This window comes from Brachyistius frenatus, unplaced genomic scaffold (genome assembly GCF_029030835.1).
Source record: "Brachyistius frenatus isolate BFR_SWC_R1_liver_20210118 unplaced genomic scaffold, ASM2903083v1 Contig_7, whole genome shotgun sequence".
NCBI classification, from domain to species: domain Eukaryota; kingdom Metazoa; phylum Chordata; class Actinopteri; family Embiotocidae; genus Brachyistius; species Brachyistius frenatus.
The window spans coordinates 5,164,260-5,189,974 of record NW_027210606.1 but is presented as its reverse complement, the minus strand read 5'-3'; the positions used below and the strand labels follow the sequence as shown (position 1 = coordinate 5,189,974).

At 41.1% G+C, this 25,715-nt stretch overlaps 3 protein-coding genes across 8 annotated transcripts in view; all 3 read left to right on the top strand.

Moving 5' to 3' along the window:
- tmem131l (transmembrane 131 like) overlaps positions 1-6,405 on the top strand; it is a 33,774-nt gene extending 27,369 nt beyond the window's left edge. For 2 of the 6 annotated variants that reach the window (XM_069689746.1, XM_069689747.1), the window contains exons 29-35: positions 2,095-2,173; positions 2,542-2,654; positions 2,764-2,896; positions 2,984-3,031; positions 3,583-3,653; positions 3,842-3,975; positions 5,834-6,405. In XM_069689746.1, coding sequence (XP_069545847.1) covers positions 2,095-2,173; positions 2,542-2,654; positions 2,764-2,896; positions 2,984-3,031; positions 3,583-3,653; positions 3,842-3,975; positions 5,834-6,151 — 896 coding nt within the window. In that variant the 3' untranslated portion in view covers positions 6,152-6,405. The remainder of the gene's footprint in view (positions 1-2,094; positions 2,174-2,541; positions 2,655-2,763; positions 2,897-2,983; positions 3,032-3,582; positions 3,654-3,841; positions 3,976-5,833) is intronic. The other 4 variants (XM_069689752.1, XM_069689750.1, XM_069689748.1 and 1 more) reach the window with 3 other exon arrangements.
- A 4,383-nt stretch (positions 6,406-10,788) lies between these two features.
- On the top strand, positions 10,789-11,774 carry LOC138615651 (protein PERCC1). The gene is made up of 3 exons (XM_069689402.1): positions 10,789-10,819; positions 10,915-11,040; positions 11,071-11,774. The coding sequence occupies exons 2-3, from the start codon at positions 10,929-10,931 to the stop codon at positions 11,766-11,768; spliced, it is 810 nt and encodes a 269-aa protein (XP_069545503.1). The 5' UTR covers positions 10,789-10,819; positions 10,915-10,928; the 3' UTR covers positions 11,769-11,774.
- Positions 11,775-17,324: 5,550 nt separating this feature from the next.
- Positions 17,325-25,249, top strand: pdia2 (protein disulfide isomerase family A, member 2). Its single transcript, XM_069689401.1, has 11 exons — positions 17,325-17,590; positions 18,331-18,537; positions 19,680-19,813; positions 19,901-20,038; positions 20,880-20,996; positions 21,246-21,371; positions 21,760-21,954; positions 22,030-22,150; positions 24,175-24,353; positions 24,524-24,670; positions 24,752-25,249. Exons 1-11 carry the CDS (start codon positions 17,347-17,349, stop codon positions 24,797-24,799), a joined length of 1,656 nt encoding a protein of 551 aa, XP_069545502.1. The 5' UTR covers positions 17,325-17,346; the 3' UTR covers positions 24,800-25,249.
- Positions 25,250-25,715: the final 466 nt, after the last annotated feature.

Sequence of the window (25,715 nt, the reverse complement as noted above, 5' to 3'; positions counted from 1 at the left end):
GCTCCATTAAAACCAAGAAAACCCCACATTACACACCAGCCATGGCTAAACAGTTACATCAAGTCCCTAAAGCAGTCATGTCGCAAAACAGAACGAAAATGGAGGCGTTATAATCGGCCTACAGACTTGAACAAATTGAGAGTTTTACAAAAAAATGTCATTCAAGCAGTGAAGATGGCAAGAGAACAATATTACAATGACCTCATTAACAAATATGGATCCAACCCCAGAATCCTTTTCAATGTTGTAAGCCGCACATCCGGTCCACCCCCCACCACCGTTGAACCATCAATTGATAAATGTGAACAATTTAAGTCCTTTTTCTGTCAGAAACAATATTTCTTCTACTTCCCTGACTGTTCCTGAACTTCCGCCTCCCAGCATCAACTGTACTGTAGCGTCCTTTAATATATTAACAACTACTTATGTGACTGAGATCATTGCCAAAATGAACAACTCCACCTGCTCCCTTGACATCATTCCTACCAACTTCCTTAAAGAAACGGTGGCCGTAACCTGTTCATTTCTGGTGAATCTGTTGAAGTCTTCACTCATCTGGCATCGTTCCTGATTATTTTAAAACAGCAGTTGTACAGCCTTTATTTTAAAAAAACCTACATTCGACCCTGATACTCTCAATCATTTCCGGCCAATTTCTAAACTCCCATTTCTTGCATAGGTCCTTGAAAAAAATCGTAGCTGAACAAATTATTTCTTTTATGAATGGCAATTGTCTCCTTGAAAAAAATTCAGTCAGGTTTTAGGAAGGGTCATAGTACAGAAACTACACTCCGAAAGGTTTTAAATTATCTCCTTTTAGCAGCTGACTATGGTCAACATACTATTTTACTCCTATTGGACCTGTCTGCAGCTTTTGATACTGTTGATCATACCATTTTAATTAAACGTCTTAAAAATTGGATGGTTATTTCAGGCCTGGTTTTAGATTTGTTTAAATCTTTTCTGTCGGGGAGGTCATTCTGTGTAGAAATTGGGAATTTTAAATCAGCACCGGCACCGCTACTACACGGAGTTCCACAGGGTTCTGTTCTTGGGACCGTTACAATTATATTTCTCCTTTGACAATAACCACACTAACCAACTAAGCAACCTCCACATGTGCATTGCTGAAATAAAAAACTGGATGGCATCAAACTTTCTACTGCTAAATTCAGAGTAATCAGAAATTGTCATCATAGGTCCAGATTTATCCCAAAATTATATTTCCTCCCACCTCAGTTCCTTCTCAGCTAACATTACTTCCTCCTGCAGAAACCTCGGTGTAATCTTTGACAACCATCTTAACTTCGACCAGCACATCAACTCTGTTGTCCAATGATGCTTTTTTTCAACTCAGGAAAATCTCAAAAATCAGTTCATTTCTATCCCCCAATAACCTAGAAACAGTAATCAATGCTTTCATCTCAGCCCGTTTAGATTACTGCAATGCACTGCACTCTTGCCTCACACAATTTAACATAAACAAACTTCAACTCATTCAAAATGCAGCAGCCAGACTCATAACCAAGTCCAACAGAAGAGAGCACATTACACCTGATTTAAAAACACTTCATTGGCTCCCTGTCCATTTTAGAATAGATTTTAACATTTTAATGATCACTTATAAGACTCGCAGGGGGCTGGCGCCTGAATAGAAAGCGGACCTCCTGTCCGCCTCCGAGCCTACATGCAACCTGAGATCCTCTGGTGGGTCGTTCCTGACCGAACCCCGAACCAAACACAAAACGAAAGGTGACCGGGCGATTTCTGTTCAGGCCCCTCAGTTATGGAACGAAATGCCAGAGGTGATCGGGGACGCTAACAGTTTTCTTTTAAGTCACTCTTAAAAACACATTATTTTAGACTTGCCTTTTGTTGACTGCATTTCATTTTATTGATGAACTCTGTTTTTTGTCTGTTGTATTTTATCATTCTATTTTATACTGTTGGATATTGTGAAGCGCTTTGAAACTTGTTTTTCAAAAGCGCTACAGAAATTAAGTTGTTATTGTTATTATGTACATAATGCAGTTTTATGACTGACGAGAGGTGTGGATTGCTGCATTTTGACATTGGCCTGGTTGATTTTTGCAGGGGACTCCATGCAGTACAGTGTCTACCCAGTAGAGAGAGACTGCTACCAGAACATGAATGCAAACCACAAGGCTCTAAGGTACTCGATCAAACACAGTAGCTGATACAAGAACTAGTTTGAATCATTGCATGTGAAAGACTGTGAACCATGCTCAGAATAAACATCAATGCAAATTTGCCAGTCTGATAGATGAAAAGGCAAAAAGTCAAATCTGTGGATTGTACTGATCCCCTTTTTAAATAAAATAGTACTCGGCAAAGAACTTTAAAGAAGCTCTCATTTGCACTGTGCACAGGATAGTTTCATTTATATATATTCTTAGTGTTGCTTATGCCTGGAAGTAGGTCATCAAAGAATAAATAGCTGCTGTTTCTTATGGAAAATACACTCCTCTGTTTTCATTGGTTCCCTGTGTAACTTGTAACCTTTGCCTCTCGTCTGCTTAGCATGAACAGCTTGTACCGTAAAGACTTGTGCCAAAGCCCTGAACCCACAGCGTCCAGCTTCGCCCCGAGTTTTGCTGCTGTTGCTGCAGGAATGGACAGGAACATGGGTAAAGGCAGGAACATTCATAGTAAATGCACACTTAACTTGTAAATAAACTCTTGTCTAAAAAAAAAAAGAACGACCTCTGCTTTCTAAAGGAGTTTTCTTGCGCTCCCTTTCAGACCTGACAGGTCAGTATCTGACCGAAGAAGCGTGGTCCGCTCCGTCCATCCCCCTCACCAATGAGTTCAGATACAACACCACCGAAGCTCTGCCCTACATACCTCAACCACCAACCACCGGGCCATACAATGGGTAGGTTTTTAGACACTTTTAATAAAGCTCCATTAATGAAAGTTTTTCTGTATTATCAGTAAATGAAATGTGCCTTTGTGTTGTTAGAGAGGCTGTTTGTTATAACAAACCCAGCGCCAGGCAGAAAGCAATGAAGTGAGTAAAGGACATAAAGCAGTCTATGGTGGAGACCAAAGCAAAGCTAATTTACACAGTAAATATTAGATTCATGGAAAAAATATAACTTCACATTAATGCATATATTGCTGTGTGTCTGCTGGATGTAGAAGTAAGAAATCCTTTGGTAACTTTACCTACAACATTATGTTGTGGGTTTATTTGCCCCAAGTCACGAAAAAAAAAAATCTGATAATACAGATGTAAAGTTATCTGTTTGTTTTTTACACATCATGTGATCCGAAAATGGGACAGAAAATCTTATTATAATTGTCTAATGTTAATGTGAACATAAAATGTCTCTGGCTGTGATCAGTCTGCATATCCGTCTGTGTAAACATCATCTCCAACTGTTCATTAGTTAGCACATAGATCTGTCTGCCATTATGACTGATATTGGATTTTTTTTAATTTTTTTATTGTTAGGATAATATCGTTCCCATCGTGCTGCAGCAATGTGCGTTTGTGTTTTAGTAGATTAGTGTCAACGTTTTCTTAAAACCTCTCGAATGTTTCCTGGTCTCCTGCAGGTTTACGTGGAGCAGTGCCAACAGCCATTGCAACAGTCCCTACACCTACTGTAACGAAAGGAACTACATAGGTACGAGCTCAAGCTCATGACGTGCAGTTTGAATCCTGTTGCGTGTTACAATGTTGTGCAAGATCTAATTTTGATGAGAATGAACGAAGGAATTCGATCCTGTGAACCAACGAACAATCATTTACACGGCATCATTGAGGCGGATCCGGGTTCCCGCTCAGCGTCTGTTTGTTGTAATCATTTTGCAGGTAATGGAACATTTCCGAGTGGTTTTCCCAGTCAAGAGGCCCACAACACGCACGGCAATCAGAACAGCTGGAGTGAAGAGCAGCCTCAGGAATCGTCCTCAACCTGGGACACGGCATCCTGTGTGGGCAGCAAGGTGAGTCCTCGTAGCACTAAACAAAGCCCGAGTGATCTGGCTGCTCTCCTGCTGCAGCTGAAGGGTATTCTTTGTTGTCATAGGAAGGAAATTTAGAGCTACATTTTAAGGCTGCAAATTATTTTTTGTTGTCGATTAATCCGCTAATTCATTTCTCGATTGTTTTGTTTGTAAAATGAAGTCGAATGTTGGAAAATCCAAAGATATTCAGTTTGAACATAACCTGATCACAAGTGTTCGCGCCACACTCCCAACTCCCCCAAAAATAATCTGATCGAGTGTCTTTTATTACCACCGACAAGAGCAACGTTGCTCTTTTCTGGTTAAAGATGTTTATCTTTCCGTGACTGACATTATTTTTGAAGAAGTCATACATCACACCAATGAAAATGAGTGAAATGAGTTAAAGTCTTGGACAGGAAGTGACACGGTGTGAAATAACAACAATAAAAGGGGTTGTTAAAAAGCTCCGTACTGTTTTGTCACACAACTGATTGTGCCAGTACATTGTAGCTCCACATTACAACACGGCTCTAAATGGAGTAACGCAGTAGTATTTCATTGTTGCTTGAAAGAAAAGGAACTTTGGGTTTGGTACCAGAGGTCTGATTAGCATAATTATTCATATGATACCTGTGGCAACTTAAACGCCTAAACAACTGATATACATGTTAACTCCCAGATTTGGTGTCAAGTTGTAGGTTTAAACTGGAGCTGTGTCATTTTGAGCAGCATAAGTCCACGCAGACATTGAAGACAGTACTGACTTGTGTGTTCTGACTTTGTATATCTTTCAGACGACGTTATCAGCTCTCGTACATTCATCACTCGTCCTTCTGTGCGTGAGCAGAAATGAGAAACGAGAGCATTGCTTTTAATAGACTTATTTATTCTAACACAGTCTGATTTAAAATAGGTTTTAAAACACTTCTCTTTCGTTCGCTGCTTCTGCTTTTCGCACAGCTGTTGCATTTATTTCATAAACTTTATGTCCAGTGTTTTTACTCAAGTGCCCAAACAGTGCAACAGTGAGCCGATACTAACAGTCAATACCCACCTGAGTGCAAAGCTGTGAGGATTTAACTAAAAAAAAAAAGTAACACTTGTCAAAAGAAATGTTTAATATGTCTGTGAAAAAAAAAGAATCACTGATGCTTTAATGTCCTCATTTTGTACTATAAAATGTAGGCCTCGACATCCCAGTGTCTAACTGGTCTAATGCTCAAGTCATTTCTACTTAAGCTGTGTAATGATGTTTTAAACAAAAAAAACATCACATCATATGGAACGGGATTTTATGAAACCGCCTATATCATTGATCTACGTATAGTTTCCTGACAAACGTTACCTTAGCCATACAAGTGTCACGGAAATATCAATGTTGTGTTTAATTAAAACTTGCAGCTGAAGTATGTCTTCAACTTAAATCTTTTTTGGTATGTTTTGGTATGTTTTTGCTTTGGTGCCGGTGTAATAACAAATATAAAGAAACAAAGAGGTTTGTGATATATAACGCTGCGTTCCATGACCTGCGCCTCACGCTTGTCACTACAGCACTGGAGGAAAAACTTTTTTTTTTTTTTTTTTTTTTTTTTTTGCTGAGGATGGAGAGAAACGTTGCCGTCTAGTGGAGAGGTCTTTTTTTTTTTTTTTTTTAATTTTAGCTGAAACGAGAATAAAAAGCTGAGAAAGAACAATCGGGTCATCCCCGCAGGGAGCAGATAGCGGAGCTCGGTGACAGGTGAGGTTAGAAAATTACAGAGAAGTGCAGAACTTCTGTGGACAGCAGCTCCCGGGCACACAGAAACACTGTGACTTTGTCCTGAGGTAATTATTTTCCTCTCATCATCCTCCACAGCCATACTTCTCGGGTACCCGCAGCCTCTCCCCCATGTCCAGCCTGTTTGGGTCCATCTGGACCCCGCAGAGCGAGCCTTACCCGAGCCACTTCCAACCTGAGCGATCAGCCCCGATATCCCCCGTGTCGCCCATCACACCGATCACCCCTCCTCACACTCCCTACACCCGGGAGCCGGTGGGGACCTGCGGACCGATCCAGTACTCTAGCTTCAACCCCTTCGGCCCACATATGAACCTGGACATATGGAACTCCTCATCCAACCGCAGCTCCAACTCGCAGCTCTCCAACGACTCCGGCTACTGTGGAGATGTTTAGTATTCAAACATAAATCCAACGAAATGGCAGACCTTAAAGATTGCAAATGTATAAAACATTGATATGTAAAAGAAAGGAAATAAAAATGAATGTTCTTTTATCATTATTGGGGAAAATGTGAATATTTCTTTTCTTTTATGTTCCCATTTTCAGATGTTAAATGTTGTGAAAGGTTAAGCATTTGTTGTATATTTTTCTAGATGTTTTGCAGTTTTGATCATAGAAAATTAAAAAAAAAAGTTTTTGTACTTGAACATGTCTTTTTTTTTTTTTTTAAATTAATTGCATAATTTACTGCTTAGTTTGTACCTAACCGTATTTTCCCAACTTTCATTCTTTCCTGACTTCCCTCTAAAATTTGATCAGGTCATTTATCAGAGTTCAACCTTCGCCGATAGCTTTTGTTTAATCCTCTGCATATGTGAAACCCATAAGACCAGAGGCTCTAGCTTCTGAGAGCCACCAAACAAAACAGCTTCCACCTCCCAAACTGTATATGTAGGATATGTAGACAGCAATCTATGAAAAACAGTACAAAACATACACCAACCTATACATGATACTCTTACCCCAATATCTACAAAAGAAAAACAACAGAAAGGGAGACCAAAACTAAAACACATACGAATGCCTTCCAAAAGGACAATGCCACTCGTCTCCGCTCCTTACGCCCTTCTGACCTCCGCTCTGCCTTGACATCCTGTCCATAAATAGCACAAACCGGAGTGGAGGAAAGGAAGACCCGAGGACCACGCTGAACAATCCTGACTTCCTGCCAAGTATACGGAAACAGCTCTTTCTCCCGGAGAGCTCCCTCCGCAGAATTTCTCAGGGCAACACGGTCGTAGTCCTTCTAAGGCCTTGATAAACTCCAATCTCTAATCATGATCTCATCTGAGGGGGTGAAGAGCCGGTTCGCTCTTCCTCGCCTGGGTCGGAATCGGCGTCGATCGTCAGTCTGAGGTTCAATCAGCCGGAGTCTCCTTTCCGTCACCTTGGCATAGACTTTTCCAGGGAGACTGAGAAGTGTGATACCCCGATGGTAAACCGACGTAGCCACGTCCCCTTTCTTAAAGATGGGGACCTTTTATCCCGGTCTGCTTGTCCGAAGGCTCTGTCTCCCGAGGGCCATGCCACAGCCAGAGCCTTCATCTCATCCAACCCCGGGGCTTTGCAACTTTCTTTAAGATCTATAGCAGGTGTCACATTTTTCAGCGCACCATCAGACTGGATCAATCTGATCCCGATACCAACTTTTCAGGATTACCAAATCCAGATCACCAGTGCTCGAAATGGGACTGCAGGGCTCAGTTGATCAGATCTGGATTTGGAAATCCCTTGTTTTGTTATCCAGGATCAGGTGATCCATCTTATTTTTCAGATCACTCTGATCCAGATACTTTGAGATCACCAACATTTTGAATAACAGCTGTAATTTAATAACTAATTACAACTGATTACAACTACATATATTTTATAATTTCATTGTTAACTTAATTTAATTAGTTACTCACTGGTAATGGCAAGGTATTGGGATCTGTGAAAATGTCTCAAAAATATTGACTAAATGAAAAAACAGTCCTCAGAAAATGTGACATGAAGGACTGTGATGACTCCTGTAGGTGGCGACACACACCTGCTGAGTCACCCAATGAAGCCAAATCCACAGGAGGAAGAGGAAGAGGAGGCTTTTAAGCTGCTTTTCAAGCTGCCAGGTGGACTATTTATTTCCTCTAAACTAACTCAGAGCGTGTGTGTGTGTGTGTGTGTGTGGGGGGGGGGGGGGTCTGTGTGTGTGTGTGTGGGGGGGGGGGGTCTGTGTGTGGGTCTGCGGGTGTACTGACAGATCCGTGGGTCAGCTGTATCACCTCTTCTGTTGTTACGGCTGAGCCAGGATCAGACCTGAACGGACAGCCTATCGTTAGATCACAGTTAATGAGCTGCTGCACAGTTTGTGGATGTTGTAATTTAAATAAATAATTTAATAATAAAGGCCTGCGGAAGTTGTTGGAAATAAATATGGAAGATTCTTTAAAACACTTCATTATTACACACGATGCTTAATCATGAGTTAACTAAAACTCTGTAAAAGCACACAAAAAAATAAAAAAAAATAACTGGAGGATCAGAGCTGCTGACGATCTTTAAATCAAGTCACTGTTTAATTAAAATACCATTTGGCGTCATGTATCTAATAATAATTGACGTCATGATTACGTGTATTGACAGGTCGTTACATTTTGAGTCGTGTAAATAACCTCTGATGTGAAATTTGTGTTCCACGACTCAAAATAGATATTCCGATATCCTTCACATCTCTCCCAGTAGTGTCCCCCTAATGTCCTTTAGATGCACAGAAGTGTGTGTGTGTCTGTGTGTGTGTGTGTGTGTGTGTGTGTGCGTGTGCGCGCGTTCATGTGCTTGTGTGCCTAAAAGCGTGTGTAATTCATTGTTAGGCTCTTGAGAGCTGACATATTGCCGCTATTGATCTTTAGTCCTAAAATCAACACAGAAGCCTGGATACTGGTGACAGGCAGGCCAAGGGAGTCAGGGTCTCCTGATAACACACACACACACACACACACACACACACACACACACACACACACACACACACACACACACACACACACACACACACACACACACACACACACATATATTAATGCTCAACATGCACACATAAACAGAAGCACATGCACATATGTACACTGCAACAGATGTCTTTAAAAATGTGTCAAATCTGAAAGAGCAGGATTTAAATCATCAAATAATTATGGACCTGTGATATAAACATAGAAAGGCACTCTTACATGTTTTACATACAGTACACACTGTACACTGGCATTAGTTTATTTTATTCTACTGTGCCCTACTGTCGTGTCTTTCCAAAGGTGTTGTGTGCACCTCTAAATATTGCACAATTCAACGTAGTACAAACCCACAGCTCTAATTTACATGGAACAAAGATTTCAAATATCTCAGCTTACATGTTGAACAAATACATGAATGTACAAGACATTAAATATATTTAATGAAAGGATGGTGCTGTAAAAACATAGTTGCTTGTTTTTAAATGTTTTACAGTAAGTTCCTGGTGTGCTTCATCTACAAGTGCGAGAACTGGACAATCCAGCATATTTAGAAATTTATTTTACAGATTACATAAATCTTTAAAATATTTCCAAGAAGTTTACTACTTTGTTCTTGTTGAGACATCCTGAAACTGTACATTTGTTAAGTCTGCACTCATTTAATTGGGTATGTAAGACTAAAGACAAAAAAATGCTACAGTACTTGTAGAAAGAAGTGAAGCACAGTTCATTTGAGGTTATCATTTTTTAGAAACAGCTACTGAAGTCTTCATAACTCAAACTGACAAATGTGTTTACTCTTTACCAAATATAAATTTGTGTGATTGGAAAGTCTATTCTGAGGATAAAAAAAAAAATCTCTGGGCCATGCAAGAAATTGATTAAAAAAAAAAAAAAAGACTTCTTTGTTTCAAATAACTCCAAACAAAATAAATTACAGAATTACAACACAGTCCCATACATGTCTGCTTTTAAGGGAATTATTCAAAAGCTTTCCTACAATGTGAAAGTAATCAGTGTTCTTGTGTCTGTAACTTTAAAGCCAGATTCAGGGCAAAATGAGTAGGGAAATGAATCATTTAAGAGGTTAAAGGATTTATTAAAATATTTGGGGGAAAAAAAAATTCACATTATCAGTTTGAGGAATTAAGCTTTAAAACAGACTGTAACAATTCTCTGTTTTTGTTGATGTGACAAATCCCATAAAAAGATTAAAACAGCATTCAGCTGATCCTCCTGGCAGGTGTTTGTGTCGCCAAAGCCAAGAGCGTCTCCAGCCTTTAAAGTGAGTGGATTTACACCATTTGACACAAACAGAACTGCCACGGGAAGCGCTCAGCTGCTCATTATGCGGCAGTTTGTTGTTTGCGGGGACTTCGTGACGCTCTGCTACCTGATCTGTTGTCTGTTTTGTTCAACAGAGGTGGTCAGCAGCTACAAGTGAAACTGATGCTGTGTCTGAGCACACTGTCATCTTCTGTTGATTAAAGACTGGCAGGTGTGGAGGTCGATGTGCGAGTCTGATGTTGCGTCCTGATGCACCTCACTTAAAAACAATAAATTACAGTGTGTGTGCGTGTGTGTGTGCGCGTGTGTGTGCGAGAACCCAGGTTGCGCTGTATCTCGGTGGTGTTGTAGGTGGGCTGATGTCGGTTCAGAGTGTTCCCCTTTAGAAGTCAAAACAGCATATGATTTGATTTCACGCTCTTTTATCCTTTAACTAGCCTGATAACAGGGACGGAAAAAAAAAGCAATGATGTGTTTGTGTGTGTGTGTAGAACAACTCTCCATCGTCCCCCGGCAGAGGATCCATTAGGCCCGGACCCCCTCCCCGGTTGCCCAGTGATAAAGTAAACAAAGTCTGTTTGACCAATTCGGCACGCAAATATTTGTTCTGGAAGCTGCCTCATCCGACGCGAGACGCACACGTCTGTGCTGCGGTATATATACAGTGACGATCCTGCTGGACCTGTGTGACATATGCACACACATGCACAGAAAGGGGAGATCCATCAGTGACCCGGGACACAGGCTGAACACAGAAGAACCCGGCTGCTAATTTGCACTTCACCAGGTGATAAAACAAACTTTTTTCAACCAGTGTTTCTCGTCAACAAACTTCTTTTCGATCAGTTTCTTACTTTTTCTCTTCTGTATTCATCTCTCCAGGGTTCTCAGTCAACATGGCGACAGGAGTCATCAGGAACTTCCTCATCCAGGCCCCGACTCCAGCCTACTACCCGCTGATTTTCCAGCAGTCTCCATGCAAGGAGGATGAAGAGGAGAAACTGCAGGGTAAGCCTGAGGAGAGAGAAGACGAAGAAGAAAGAGAAGAGGAGGAGGAGGAGGAAGATGAAGATTCTGAGGCTCAGGAGGAAGAGGAGGACTGTTTGGAGGAGGTTTTCCTGATCCCGGCTCTGGACGTGACGAAGCAGCTGCTGAGGTTTGCTGACCTCATCAGTCGTGACGTCCAGCGATATTTCGGTCGCTGCTCCGGTGACCAAGAAGTTTGTGACATCTACAGTGACTCTGTCTCCATGACGACCAGCGGGCGTCTGCGTTACTATGACGATCTGCTGAGAATCGCGAGAGCAGGAAGTCCAGAGGAGCAAGACGGCAGTTTTGCGACTTGTGCTGATGACCAAGGAGTCACGGTTGCTAAGGGCAACCGTGGTCTGGGGCCCCTGGCTGAACTGTTTGACCACAGGGGCCCGAGCCAGGGCCGAGGCCACCCGATGATCAAGCGACACCTCCCGCTCAGTTTCTGGACGGAGCCGATGCCGTGCTGCTCCCTGGTCGGGTTCAGCGGCACAGCTGACGTCTCACACGCAAACAGCAGCACACCGTCGCAGGAAGGCACACACGCAGACGGTAACACAGACATGCACTACAACCCGCTCACACACCACCACACGCACACCCTCGACAGCGCTCAGCCGGACTTCAGTGACCTGCTGGCAAACTGGGATCCGAACCCGGAGCTCAGTCACACACTGACGGAGAACACACACATGCAGCATTAAACAGCAGTGTGCTGGGACTGACATCTGCGTCTGAGAAAAGACTCCATTCACGTCCTTTAATGCAAACACGGAGCTCAATCAAAAGGAAAACAACAGAAACAACGTTGCCTCTGACACGCTGTATGTTAATAAATATTTGTGTGAGGTGCTTTTAGGATCCCAATTGTGCCTCTCACCTAGGAAGAAGTGTTTTCTTTTGTTTGTTTTAAAGGGTCAATTCATCTAAAGTAGAAACAAACCTGCCTCTCGTGGTGTGATGTCATGCCGACAGTTTTCTGTGCTCAGGTTTTAGCTCAAGCTCCTGTAGGATTTCTGTTGTTGCCCTAATGCGTTACAAATAAAAGAAATTCAGACTGTGAAGCGCAGAAGTTTCAAAATGTCAAAGATTCAGTTTCTGAACTGTTTAACTACTGTTTACTGTAGAAAGACCTTTTTTATTGGAAGATACACTTTTATTTGAGTTTGTCCAGTTGTTCACATTTTAAGGCAAGGCAAGGCAAGTTTATTTGTTTCGCACATTGCAATTCAAAGTGCTTCACATAAACACCATTAAAAGCATCGAACCATCAAGCAGAGGAAAAGGAAATTTAAAAACAATTAAGAACATTGATCGAAACATTAAAAACAGTCATTAAAACATTAAACAAGCTAAAAATTGAATAAAAGTTGCAGAGCAGTTTAAGAAATAAAATACAGTAATAAAATGCAGAAATGCAGGAAATTGATCACCATACTTGAGTCTGGTTCAATTGAAGGCAGCAGCAAACAGAAAAGTCTTCAATCTTGATTTGAAGCAGCTGAGAGTCTCAGCAGACCTGCAGCTTTCTGGGAGTTTGTTCCAGATATGTGGAGCAGAAAAACTGAACGCTGCTTCTCCATATTTAGTTCTGACTCGGGGGACAGAAAGGAGACCCGTCCCAGACGACCTGTAGCGTTCTGATTGACTTTTTAGAGAGACCTATGAACACACCGTTACAATAGTCGAGTCTACTGAAGATGAATGCATGGACAAGTTTTTCCAAATCCTGTTGAGACATAAGTCCTCTAATCCTTGATATATTCTTCAGGTGATAGTAGGCTGATTTTGTAATTGTCTTGATATGGCTGTTCAGATTGAGGTCTGAATCCATAACTACACCTAGATTTCTGGCTCGGTTTGTGGTTATTAACATCAGTGATTGAAGCTGAGCGCTGACTTTCAATCGTTCTTCCTTGGCCCCAAAAACAATTACTTCTGTTTTATCTTTGTTTAATTGAAGACAATTTTGGCACATCCAGTTGTTGATTTGTTGAATGCATTTACCCAAACCTTGTATGGGATTACAGTCCCCTGGCGATATAGTTATGTAGATTTGTGTGTTGTCTGCATAATTATGATAACACACTTTGTTTCTTTCCATAATCTGAGCTAGTGGAAGCATGTAGATGTTGAACAGAAGAGGCCCCAGAATTGAACCTTGGGGAACACCACATGTCATTTTAGTCCGCTCTGATGTGTAATTAGCTATAGACACAAAGTATTCTCGGTCCTTCAAGTAGGATTCAAACCAGTTTCGAGCTGTGCCAGAGAGTCCCACCCAGATTTTTAGTCTGTCTAGTAGTATGTCATGGTCGACCGTGTCGAATGCATCACTGAGATCCAGTAATACTAAGACTGAAATTCTGCCAGTCTGTGTTTAAGTGGATGTCATTGAAAACCTTAACAAGAGCAGTTTCAGTACTGTGGTGCTGTCGAGAGCCTGACTGGAAGACATCAAAACACTTATTTACGGCCAAGAAGTTATTCTTTTTTTTTTTTTTATAGTACTCTATTAATCCCAGAGGGGAAATTTCTTCGCTATTCGGTATTCAGCTGTTGAAAAACTGCCTTTTCAATTATTTTACTTAAAAATGGGAGGTTTGATATTGGCCTGTAATTTTTCATTGTTGCGGAGTGTAAATTAGCCTTTTTTTTAGGAGTGGTTTGATAACTGCAGTTTTTAGGGCCTGAGGAAAAACACCTGAGAGAAGGGATGAGTTTACAATTCGTAAAAGATCAGTGGTCATGCAGTTTGAAATATTTTTTTTTAAGTCTGTTGGTACAATATCCAAGCTGCAGGAGGAGGACTTCCGATGTTGTACAATGTCTTTCAGACTTCTATGGTTGATTGAATGAAATTGTGTCATGATATTTGAATGGATATCATTTAAAGACGGGGACAACACATATCCTGTGGTTGGTGTTGAGGCACTGACTCCTCGTCTAATTTTCTGTATTTTGTCAGTAAAAAAAGAGGCAAATTGATTGCACGCCCAAGTGGATTGGAGCTCAGCAGCTGCTGACACTGGAGGGTTCGTTAGTCTGTCGACGGTAGCAAATAAGGCGCGTGTATTGTTATTGTTTTTGGTTATGATGTCAGAGAAGAAGGCATTTCTCAGTTCCAAATTATAATTGCGAAGTCTTTCTTTATAGATGTCACAGTGAACCTGGAGATTTGTTTTTCGCCACCTCAGCTTTTCGATACTCTCTTTTCTCTATTCTGACTGGCGTGGCATTTCTCAAAGGAGATCTTTGCTTACCAGCAACAACCTTCACTTTAGTGGGTGCAATAGCATCAATACATTTTTTTTACTTTAGAATTGAAGCTATCTACAAGCTCACTGACTGAGATGCCAGAGAGAGCTGGTGTGGAGGAGAACCTCTGAGTAAATAGTTCACTGGTGTTTTCAGAGATGTAACACTTTGTCACAACCTCGGTTTGGACATTTGTGTGCAAGGAGATTGAACTCTCAAAGAAAACACAGAAATGATCGGAGAGTGCAACATCAGTCACAGCAACCTTGGAGATGTTTGGACCTTTGGTGATGATGAGGTCCAGAGCGTGTCCTCTGTTGTGGGTGGGTCCTGTCACATGCTGAGTGAGATCATAGTTATCAAGGACACCACATAGTTCCACCACTCTGTCCTGGGGATTATCAACATGGATATTAAAATCGCCAACAATAACAACACAGTCAAAATCAATACAGATTATAGACAGCAGCTCAGTAAACTCATCAAAGAAGGTTGCACAGTATTTCAGTGGTCTACAGATGTTTAGGAATAAAGCTCGAAGGGAATTCAGAGCCAAATATTCAAAAGAAGTAAAATGACCAAAGGAAATCTGCTTGCATTGAAGAGAATCGTTAAATAAAATATCAACTCCACCTCCTTTCTTATGCGCTCTTGCTTCACTCATGAAACTGAAGTTGTGAGGTGTTGACTCAATAAGATCAGCTGCACTGTTATCTTGGTCCAACCAAGTTTCAGTTAAAAACAAAAAGTCAAGTTTGTGCCTAACAATAAAATGGTAAAGGGAGGGAGGTAAAGACTCCTCCTCTCGGAGGGGGAGGAGGAAGTGGGTGATAAGAGGCGGTCCCTGATGATGAGGTTGGAGACTCCTCCTCTTGGCTCTCCTTTGGTGGGGGCATCCTTCCCCGAAGGTCTCTACGGCAATGTTGTGGGGTTATCTCTTGTTTAGACTCCTCTTGTCTCTTGTCCTTGGCAGTGGGAACAGACGGGTGACGCAGGAAATAAAATAGATTAGAGGTAAACAGTCTTACCCCTGACCGTTCAGGCAAACTCCATCTGCCTTAAAAAGATGTCTGCGCTCCCAAAAAAGGTAGAAATTGTTGAAAAAAATTTAATGAATGGTCAGCACATACAGTTGACAGCCATTCGTTCAGTGCAAACAGCCTGCTGAATCTTTCATCTCCTCCTCTGTCAGGTGGAAGAGGACCATTGATAAACACCTCAGCATTGACAGAGCTGACTGTGTTTAACAGATCAATAAAGTCGCTTCAGAACTTCAGACTGTTGTTTCACAATATCACAGTTTCCTGTATGCACCATGATGTTTTTCACCGTGGGATGGTCAGCCACGATGTCCAGGATTTTGTCTCTCATGTTAGAGACCATATCTTTCGGAAAGCAGAGTATTTTGGTATTCTTGCTGCACATCGTTCTACAAACTTTTACAGCAAAGTCACCAACAGTCAGAGTCTCAGGTCCAATCATTAGCTTTCCCTGCGGCCTTTTACGTTCATGTTTACTCTTAGTCCTTACCCTGCTTTGAGAAGATAGCTGCTTATCCAGGTCATCAGATGGAGATTTAAGATCCTGCGACAATGGAGCAAATCTGTTTTCAAGTTGTAGGCTCGGTTTTTGTGGAGGTTTTTTTTGCTGGTTCTCCTTTTCCCAGCGGTCCTTGGATGTGTCCTGCTGAGTGCAGAGGTTGAGGAGGAGTTCTGCCTGTGTGGTAGTGCAGGCCAGCCAGTCGCATCACAAATCTCAGGGCGCTGGGCTCTGCCTGTCAGTCGTCCTCCCACATCCTGAGGGTATGAATTCCTCTTTGGCTTTGCACCGAGAGAGTTCCAGGGAGGATTACTGTTTGAGGATTCATTATCTGCTACACATCCCTCCTGTTTCTTGGTAGGCCTGGTGGTGTTAGTTAACTGTGTCTTGGCTTGCATTTTTCCAATGTTTTGAGTCCATGTTAAAGTGGTATCATTCCCACACAGTCCATTTACCTCCACATTTACTTCTAGTCTGTGGATTTTTGTTTCCAAGACTGCAATCTTCTGCAGGAGTTTGTGGTAGTCGTCCGTGGAGAAGGGAGGCATCTTGCTGCTACTTAGCTTTAGCTTAGCTGCTAATTAGCCTTAGCAACTGTTGGCTTTGCTCCCGTAGTAATGAGGTGAGAAGTTGTTTGTTTTTTGGGAAAAATGGCAATGGCTTAATTAATCTACAAAAAATAAAATGACTGATCTCAGATTTTCACAAAAAAGAAAGGGAAATAAAAGCAGAAAAATGCAAGAAAATGCAGGAGCAAGCAGAAAAGCGTCTGCACTGCTTGAAGGCGACCTTCTCGTCCAGAAGGACTTTTAAGTTGAAATTAAAAAAAGTCACGTCTTGATTTTAGAAATGAGATCTATTTTGTGTCTTTCCTGCAGACTATTTAATACAGAAAAACATTTTTAAAAAGTGAATACACTCCAAATAAAATAATCATTTTTTTTCAGCCTTTAATTAAGGCTTTTAAGTTTCATTTTCCTAAGATAACAAAAAAAAACTGTCAGTGCAGCAAGAAAACTTGGTTGTTCAGAATTTGTTAGTTCCAACTATCCTCTAAAATCTGTTTTCCTTTTATCTCAAAACTGTTAACCTAAAAAATAACTCTAAATTGTGTTTTTATGACCTTTTATAATCTTTTCCACCCTAGAGGTCCACCAGTGTAAAAATGCTACCATCTGCTGGGTGGCCGGGTCAGTATGAAAAAAAATAAAAATGGAGCAAACAGAAGAGAGAAGTGTACGTGTGGTGATTTCGATCAGCTAGTTTACTCATTTCTGTGTCTACAAGGCACCATTTGATTGGCTTAGACTGGAAAGAGTCCAGTGAAGGCCTAATGTTTGATTGGAAGAGAGAGAAGGCCAGTAACATTTCGACACACACTCTCCATCTGAGATAAATAAACCTACAAACGTGCAGTGACACATGCATTGAAGGTTTCTCACACCTGAGCGGAGGTACCAGAGCAGCTCAGACACAAACGCAGTCATGAGGACGCACAAGCTTTTGTCCATAACTCTGCTGGGCCTGCTGCTGTGGGCCTCCTGCACCCAGGCCGAGGACACCACTGACCAACAGACCGAGACACAAGAGGAGACGACAGAGGAAACAGAAGAGGCACCAAAGAAAGAGAAAACATCGGAGATAGAAGAGGAGAAAGACGTGATGGTTCTCCACATCAACAACTTTGCCAGAGCTCTCAACGAGAATCAGTATTTACTGATCGAATTCTGTAAGTTGAATTGAAAACAGAGTCAAAATTCTTTAAAACAGTCCATTATTATGATACATGAGCTCTTTTGTGTCCAATTAGTGATTATTTCCTTATAAATATTTCCCTCATATTTGTTTGTCTTTTGTTGTTGCATTTCAGCACAAATAACATCAGTTACAACATATGTTAAAATAAAATGTGTTTTCATTGGCAGATTTTGTATTCAAATATGTCACAGATGTGTACCTTAAATAAGACATGCACATGTAATAATACAGAAACGTACATGTAAATTTAGCACAGAGGTTCCTTCTTAAACTTCGGAACATGAATATTTGGAATAAATTCAGCTGAAGAAGGTTGTTAGCTGTGAATGAAATCTTTAGGAGCTGAATTAGTGGACGAGGTTTGAATTTCTTTTGACAGCACAAAATAGAAAATGACTACTGTAGGTTTCCACTAGTGCTTTCTGTCCCAGGGCTTGAGAGCATTTAGGCATTATCATAGGAACGTCCAAATGTGCACACACGTGACCCGTCCTGTCCAGATGTTGTCCCGGTTCAACTCTCCCACAGATGAGCTCAGCGTTACCAGAGGAGAGGCCATGACAAGGAAAAGAGCAAAGTGGTGAAGGCTGAGCCCAACTGGCTGTTTTGGTTAAAACCCCTCAATTTTCAGTGTCTCCTGTAAATAATGCTGCAGATAGACATAAACTATAATATATATATATGTGTGTGTGTGTGTGTGTGTGTGTGTAGATGCTCCCTGGTGTGGCCACTGCAGACAGCTGGAGCCAGTTTATGCCGAGGCTGCTGGGAAGCTGAAGAAGGAGGAACAGGGGATGCGTTTGGCCAAAGTGGACGCCACAGAGGAGAAAGAGCTGGCTGAGGAGTTTGACATCGGAAGCTTCCCCACTCTGAAACTGTTCATTGACGGGGACCGCAAGCAGCCTGTCGACTTCACTGGTAAGCGCGCACACACACACACACACACACACACACACACACACACACACACACACACACACACACACACACACACACACACACACACACACACACACACACACACACACACACACACACACACACACACACACACACGGGATTCACGTTTTTACATACCTCACCAGTGAGCCTGTCAGTGTGTGTGTTTGTGTGTTTACCTGTTCACCTGTAGCTTGCTTAATAATGTTTTTATTTAATATCCAGTTGAAGAAATAGTTTAAAAAAAAATCTTGGAAAAATAGGGGTTACACATGTAGAAACAATCGAGGATGTTCATGCAGCAGCAAGTGACAGAAAACACATTTTCACAATGTCACAATAGCTTACTGTATACTACTACTTTATTCATTTTGAACCTGCTGTCATGGACATCTGTCACCTATGGCAACCTGACACAACACATCCTTTTTCAGAGCAGTAATTTTGACTCGTCATAGCAGGTAAAGCTATTACCTATTAATGATAGCTGCTTTCCACTTAGGGGAGAACGGTTGTGCACGCTGGTTCACTGTCATGGCTCATACCGGCACGCTGAAGGGAACTCAGCCATCATTAAGTGCTGATTGTTACTAAGTCAAAATGGCTGCCGTGTAAAAGGTCTATTGTCCAGTGAAACTGTGGCTAGAAGCAATGTTAATGCTAATATAGGCTGCTGTTTTCCTGCTGCACAAGTTCAGGTTACAGGTCTGGTTACATTTGTAACATATGAAAGTCCTGTCCTATCTTCAAAAACAGTTATTCTGAAACCCATCTTTACAATTATCCACTTTGTTGCTGAAAATTAGTTGAGAAATAGCGACGGCTCTCATGAAGCTTTAGAAAGGGAGGTGATTAGCTTTGTCTAGTAAAGCAAGCAGCTAACATAAAGTAAAAACTCAATCCACCTACCGGCTCCTCTAAACAGCCATTAGGTGGTTTGCATCAGCCTTTTCTGATCCGACTGTTTGTTTACTGACTGTTTCTTCTCTCTCTCCCCTCAACCTGTTTGTCTAAATCCATCTAGTTATTCCACATTTTTAAAATCGTACCTCTTTGTTGTTCAATTCACCTGAAATAACTAATTTACTGAGACTACTTGACTGTGATTTGTGTGTTTCCAGGTAAGAGGTCAGCAGTGGGAATAATGCAGTGGATGAAGCGTCGTGCTGGCCCCGGTGCTGCAGCTCTCGTCTCTGCAGACTCTGCAGCTCAGTTCATCGACGGCCAGAACATCGCTGTTGTCGGATTCTTTGATGTAGGTTTTTCTATTTAATCAAAGTTATGCAATCATCTATACATTTTTATTTATTGCGATGTGTCGTCATCTCGTTCCCTCCTGCAGAGTCTGGAAAGTGAGGCAGCTAAGGTGTTCAAGGAGGTTGCTTTGGATGTGACTGACACAGAGTTTGCCATCACAGCAGCTCCAGAGGTTTTCCAGAAGTATGAGGTGAAAGCCAACTCGGTGGTGCTCTTTAAAAAGGTATGAGGCTTCACTGAGGAGCAGAGTTCAGTGTTTCACAGACAGGCAGTGCAAAGATATACAAGAAGCCCTGATGATGTCAGCTTTGCTGCCATCTAGTGCCTAGAAACAGTTCCTACAGCAGGCTACGTAGGTCTGAGGTTCAAATGATCTCACCGGGGAAGAAAGTCAAACATATTTTAATGTTTTTGGATTTGTTTAAGGGGTTTGATGACTTTAGATTTAAGGTTTCATTTAGAACGAGAACAAGGGCTAACCCACTGGGCACCTGATAAAATGATCAAGCCTGCCAGTACTGCAATAAATATTGATTATTGATTAATTTGCCACAAGTCAAGTAAGAAAATAAATGACAGAACTACAATGTAATACAATATATTGCATTTTTGTAATGTAATAGTGGCCCAATGGGTTGGGGGCCGTAGTTTAGAGCATCTATTTGAAGTGACATAACATTTGTCATTGAACAACAACAAAGAGACTAACTGAGCACAAATAGCTGCAATATGACTAAAAAAACACAAAACAACCACAAAAAGACACATGTCCCGGTCTGTGTAGGGTAAACTGTGAATTATTTAATTTTTCTTGTGTTTTGTGAATATTTGGCTAGACCTGTATGTTATTTTTAACAGAGCAACGATTATTGTTTTCATAATATAAAAGTTTTTGATATAAAAATGTTCACAGGATAAAAATAATGTAATAATTGAAATTGTGGTTCTGTTGGATGACTAATTAGTTCATTAACTAATTGTTTCAAAATTAGATTTGTGGTTAAGGGTCAAGGTATACCAGACTAAGTTTAGAAAATGTATGTATTTGTGTGTGTGTTTGCTAGTTTGATGACGGCAGAGCAGACTTTATGTTGTCAGAGGAGGGGAAGCTGGACAAAAACAATCTGATCACCTTCATCAAGGAAAGCAGCCTGGAGCTGATCATCCCATTCAGCGAGGAGGTAACACACACACACACACACACACACACACACACACACACACACACACACACACACACACACACACACACACACACACACACACACACACACACACACACACACACACACACACACACACAAATGCATGATTATATACAGTATATTGTGTGTGTGTGTGTGTGTGTGTGTGTGTGTGTGTGTGTGTGTGTGTGTGTGTGTGTGTGTGTGTGTGTGTGTGTGTGTGTGTGTGTGCGTGCGTGTTTTCAGACAGCAGACAAGATCTTCACCTCCAGCATCGTCCTGCACAGCCTGCTCTTCATCAACTCCACTGTGGAGAGTCAGAAGGGCCTGTTGGCCGAGGCCAGGACTGTTGCCAAAGATTTCAAGGGCAAGGTAACGGCCTGGTGTGTGTGCGTGTATGCATGTCTGTGTGTGTGTGTGTGTGTGTGTGTGTGTGTGTGTGTGTGTGTGTGTGTGTGTGTGTGTGTGTGTGTGTGTGTGTGTGTGTGTGTGTGTGTGTGTGTGTGTGCGTGCGTGCGTGCGTGAGTGAGTGTGTGTGTGTGTGGGTGGGTGGGTGGGTGTGTGCTTGTATTGCTCACGTTGTGGGGACATAAATCTTTTTACATAGTCACAGGGCTCGACTTCCTTTTCAAGGACAAAAATTAAGTCCAGAAACATAAATCCTTACATTTTAAGATGAGGACTTGGCTTAAGGTAAGTCAATGTAACGTCCTCTAAAGTGATGGAAATATAACCGTGTGTGTGTGTGTGTGTTCTGCAGATGCTGTTCATTGTGATTGATGTTACAGCAGCTCTGGTACATGTACTAAAATACTTTGCCGTGTCTGAGAGCGACGCCCCCACTGCACGCATCATCAACATGGAGACAGGAAAGAAGTTCAACATTGACTCCGGGAATCTGACGGCCAACTCACTGCGACAGCTGTGCCAGGAGGTTGTGGGTGGCAGTGCCAAGGTAACACACACACATACCTTTCATACTTGACACAGCAGCATTAAACCCAGTAACTGGTCCTGCTTTGTGCTGCAGCCCTACTTTCGGTCTGAGGAGCTCCCGGAGGACTGGAACAAGGGACCAGTCAAAGTGCTGGTGGGCAAGAATTTTGAGTCTGTTGCTCTGGACCCGACCAAAAACGTCTTCGTGGAGTTTTGTAAGTCAGTCTGCACTTTTCAAACTGGGACTGGAGCTTTTGATATCAGTGAAATCAGCTTATCAATTATCATTAAATTCAATCAAATTCATGTTGTCTTGACACCATTTCAGACTTTAAAATCATTAGTTCATGACTTGAGCTCCTCCTCTATTCATTAACACACTTCACTGCACAGGATGATGTGTTTTACAGTTTGACTCCAATCTGCTGAAAGTGAAAAGTTGCACTGAGCTGTGATCTGAGCTGAAGGCATGTAGCTGTGAACAGGATTTGTGACATCACAACAAGTTTGGAGGAGAATCCTGGTCCAACAGAAAACTAAAACCTGCATAATAGAAACACTTAGAATGGTCTTCCAGTGATTCAGGAGATTTCCTGTATCCAGCAGTTCAACTTTTAATTTGAAAAATATTTGCTTATGTACCGCAGTGCGGGGGTTGTGTTGCTAGTTTTTAAAAATTTCTAACTGATTGAATTTATCAGGCACAAGTTACTAATATTAGCAGGTCTGTTTTTAAAAAAAATTATTATATGAATGAATATTCTGCTGATTGTTTGCACCTGTCTCTGAATCTGTCAGAAAATGGAACAAAAATGAAGATTCATGTGTGTCTGAAATATTATTTTACTGCTCACTGCAGAGGAAGGTGCTGAGTTTTTAGTTTGTTGGAAATACAAATAAGTGATGAGGCTACTGCCAGTGAGCTGATGCAGCCCTTATATACTGATATTATAAATGTTTTGCCTTTAAATATGAATACTATCAATATTTAGGTTGTGTAATTATGACATGGAAACACCTTCATTTGTAAAACCTGGAACCAAATACACAAAAGTGCCTGAAAAAGCAACTGAACATGAACGGCTCCCATCAGCCATTGTTCACTGTAATGAAACCCTAATTTTAATGGACGATTATGTTAATGCTTACAAGTTGTTCACATATGCATCTTGATTGCAGCATTATTCACATGCAGTTCTTCCCAGCTCTTCCCAGTTCTTCTTGGGCTAAAAACTCTTTGAAAAGTGCTTAGTTTGAAAAAAAGTAGCCTGAATGTACATTTGTGTTTTTTGTGTGGGTTTTTTTTAAGAATAATTGTGCTCATTTTAATATAACCATCATTTCTGTCTTTTGTTCTCATATATCTCAATACATTTTGGAGATATGAGACACATCAACGCTGCAAAGTCAGATGAGGCTAAATTCATTAATGATCAGTAAGACAAACCTGTGATAGAAATCATTGATTTAGAGGGAAGAAGTCAAAGGAGAAAGTGTTGATTGTTGATAGAAATAGAGAATAGAAAGAGTGGAGAGTGTAAAGTTGTCTAGCCAATCTATCTCTGAGTTCCTCCCCTCCTAGCTCCAGTTAATATTGTTACCCAGAATATTCTTTATTTACCAGTGAGGAGAGGCTCCTGCTTATCCTTGAAAGTTGGTCCACCCCATGAAATCAGACGGTCTCGGTCTATAACTGTAACAGACCACGCCTTAAAGCGACAGAGTTGAAGAGGATGTAGTGACCTCATGAGCTACAGAAACCTGATGAGACAGTGACCTGATTGATGAGATAGGGAGACCTGATGATGAATGAAAATTCCTTCTCATTTTAGTCAGATGATCGAAATCAAGTTTATCTGTCAAAAACAGTTTCTGTAGGTTTTTTATAAAATCATAATGAACTTCTGAACAGTTTGTGTTTTTATCCTTATGCACAGAGCCTCTAGATGTAAATATATAAAATAAAGGTTTGCTTGAACACATGTAGGCCGGAGTAATGTACATTTCTAAAAGCTTTAAGGCACCAGAGATGTTCTTTACTTTGAAATGTTTCTGCCACCCCAACATTAAAGAGACCAGTTACAGTATGAGGTCTACTGATGCCCCCTTTCATCCCCTAACAATGCCATCTGTGTGTGTGTGTGTGTGTGTGTGTGTGTGTGTGTGTGTGTGTGTGTGTGTGTGTGTGTGTGTGTGTGTGTGTGTGTGTGTGTGTGTGTGTGTGTGTGTGTGTGTGTAGATGCTCCTTGGTGTGGACACTGCAAGGAGCTGACTCCCATCTGGGAGCAGCTGGCTGAGAAATATGCAGATCATGATGACATCATTATAGCTAAGATGGACTCCACAGCCAACGAGGTGGAGTCTGTTACAGTTGACGGATTTCCAACACTCAAGTATTTCCCAGCTGGAGGCAAAGAGGTTTGCACGCACCACACACACACACACACACACACACACACACACACACACACACACACACACACACACACACACACACACACACACACACGTGCGCGCACACACGCACACACACACACACACACACGCACGCACGGTCATACTTTCTCATTTCGTTCCGTTTCTCTCAGGTGATCAACTACACTGGAAAAAGGGATCTGGAGACGTTTTCTAAGTTCCTGGATGGTGGAGGAGTGTTACCTGAGGAGGAGCGTGAAGAGGACGAAGATGAGGAAGGAGAGGACAGTGCGGAGGAAGGTGATGGTGATGAGAGCAAGGTTTGTATTTTTGCTGCCACTTTATTTAATTTTCACTTGAAAATAACTCAACTCACAGCTTTCACTTTCTTTGTCTTTCAGGATTCTGAGGAGGTACCGACCAACAAAACATCCAAAGATGAGCTGTGATGTCACTTCCAGCCAATCCAGATCAACCTAGCATCTTCTAATTTTCTTAATAAAACTGATTAAGGTTTAAAAGTGTTGTGCACTCGTGAGTATCATGAATGGGTTGAAACTGTTCTAATTTGCATCTTTAAAAGTCTCTTGAAGCAGTTTAGGAAACTTAAAGCTCGGTTAATTAGTTCAATTTCCCAACTAAACTGTGGAATATGTGATACATGTGTATTAAGACTCCTAGTATAAAATTCACACACGTAGTCAGTGGTAAACACAAGAAATGGTAGTGAGCTGAACAAAAGAAAGAAAGAAAGAAAGAAAGAAAGAAAGAAAGAAAGAAAGAAAGAAAGAAAGAAAGAAAGAAAGAAAGAAAGAAAGAAAGAAAGAAAGCTGATCAAACAAAATAAAAAATAAAATGAAGAATCATTCAGCTACTGATCTCAACATGGACTTAATCATAATCATAATCATAATCATTAATCATTGTAACTGTTTGCCCATTTTCCCCAAAACATGCATAGTTGTCTGTTTTTAAGATTCACATTAGAGAGTAAAGAATAAACAGACAAAAACTAAACGTTCTGTACAAATACAAAAACGTATTCTCTTGTTCAGGCTGCGATTCCTGATTGATCTAAACGATGAGGATATTTATATACACAGCTATTCCTCTCTCTAAATGTTTGGTGTCACAGTGCTCTGATATTCATATCAGGATTAAAACTGACTTTAAACTAATCACTGGGATTTATATTATTAGATTATTAGATTTTTCAGATAAACTTTTTTTCCACATTTGATCTAATAATACACCCCATGTTTGGGATTTACTGTAATATATATTAAATAAATACAACCAATTACAACTTTTAATGTGTAGACATTTTATATTATGAGTTTGAGTATGGCTGTGTTTTACTATTTT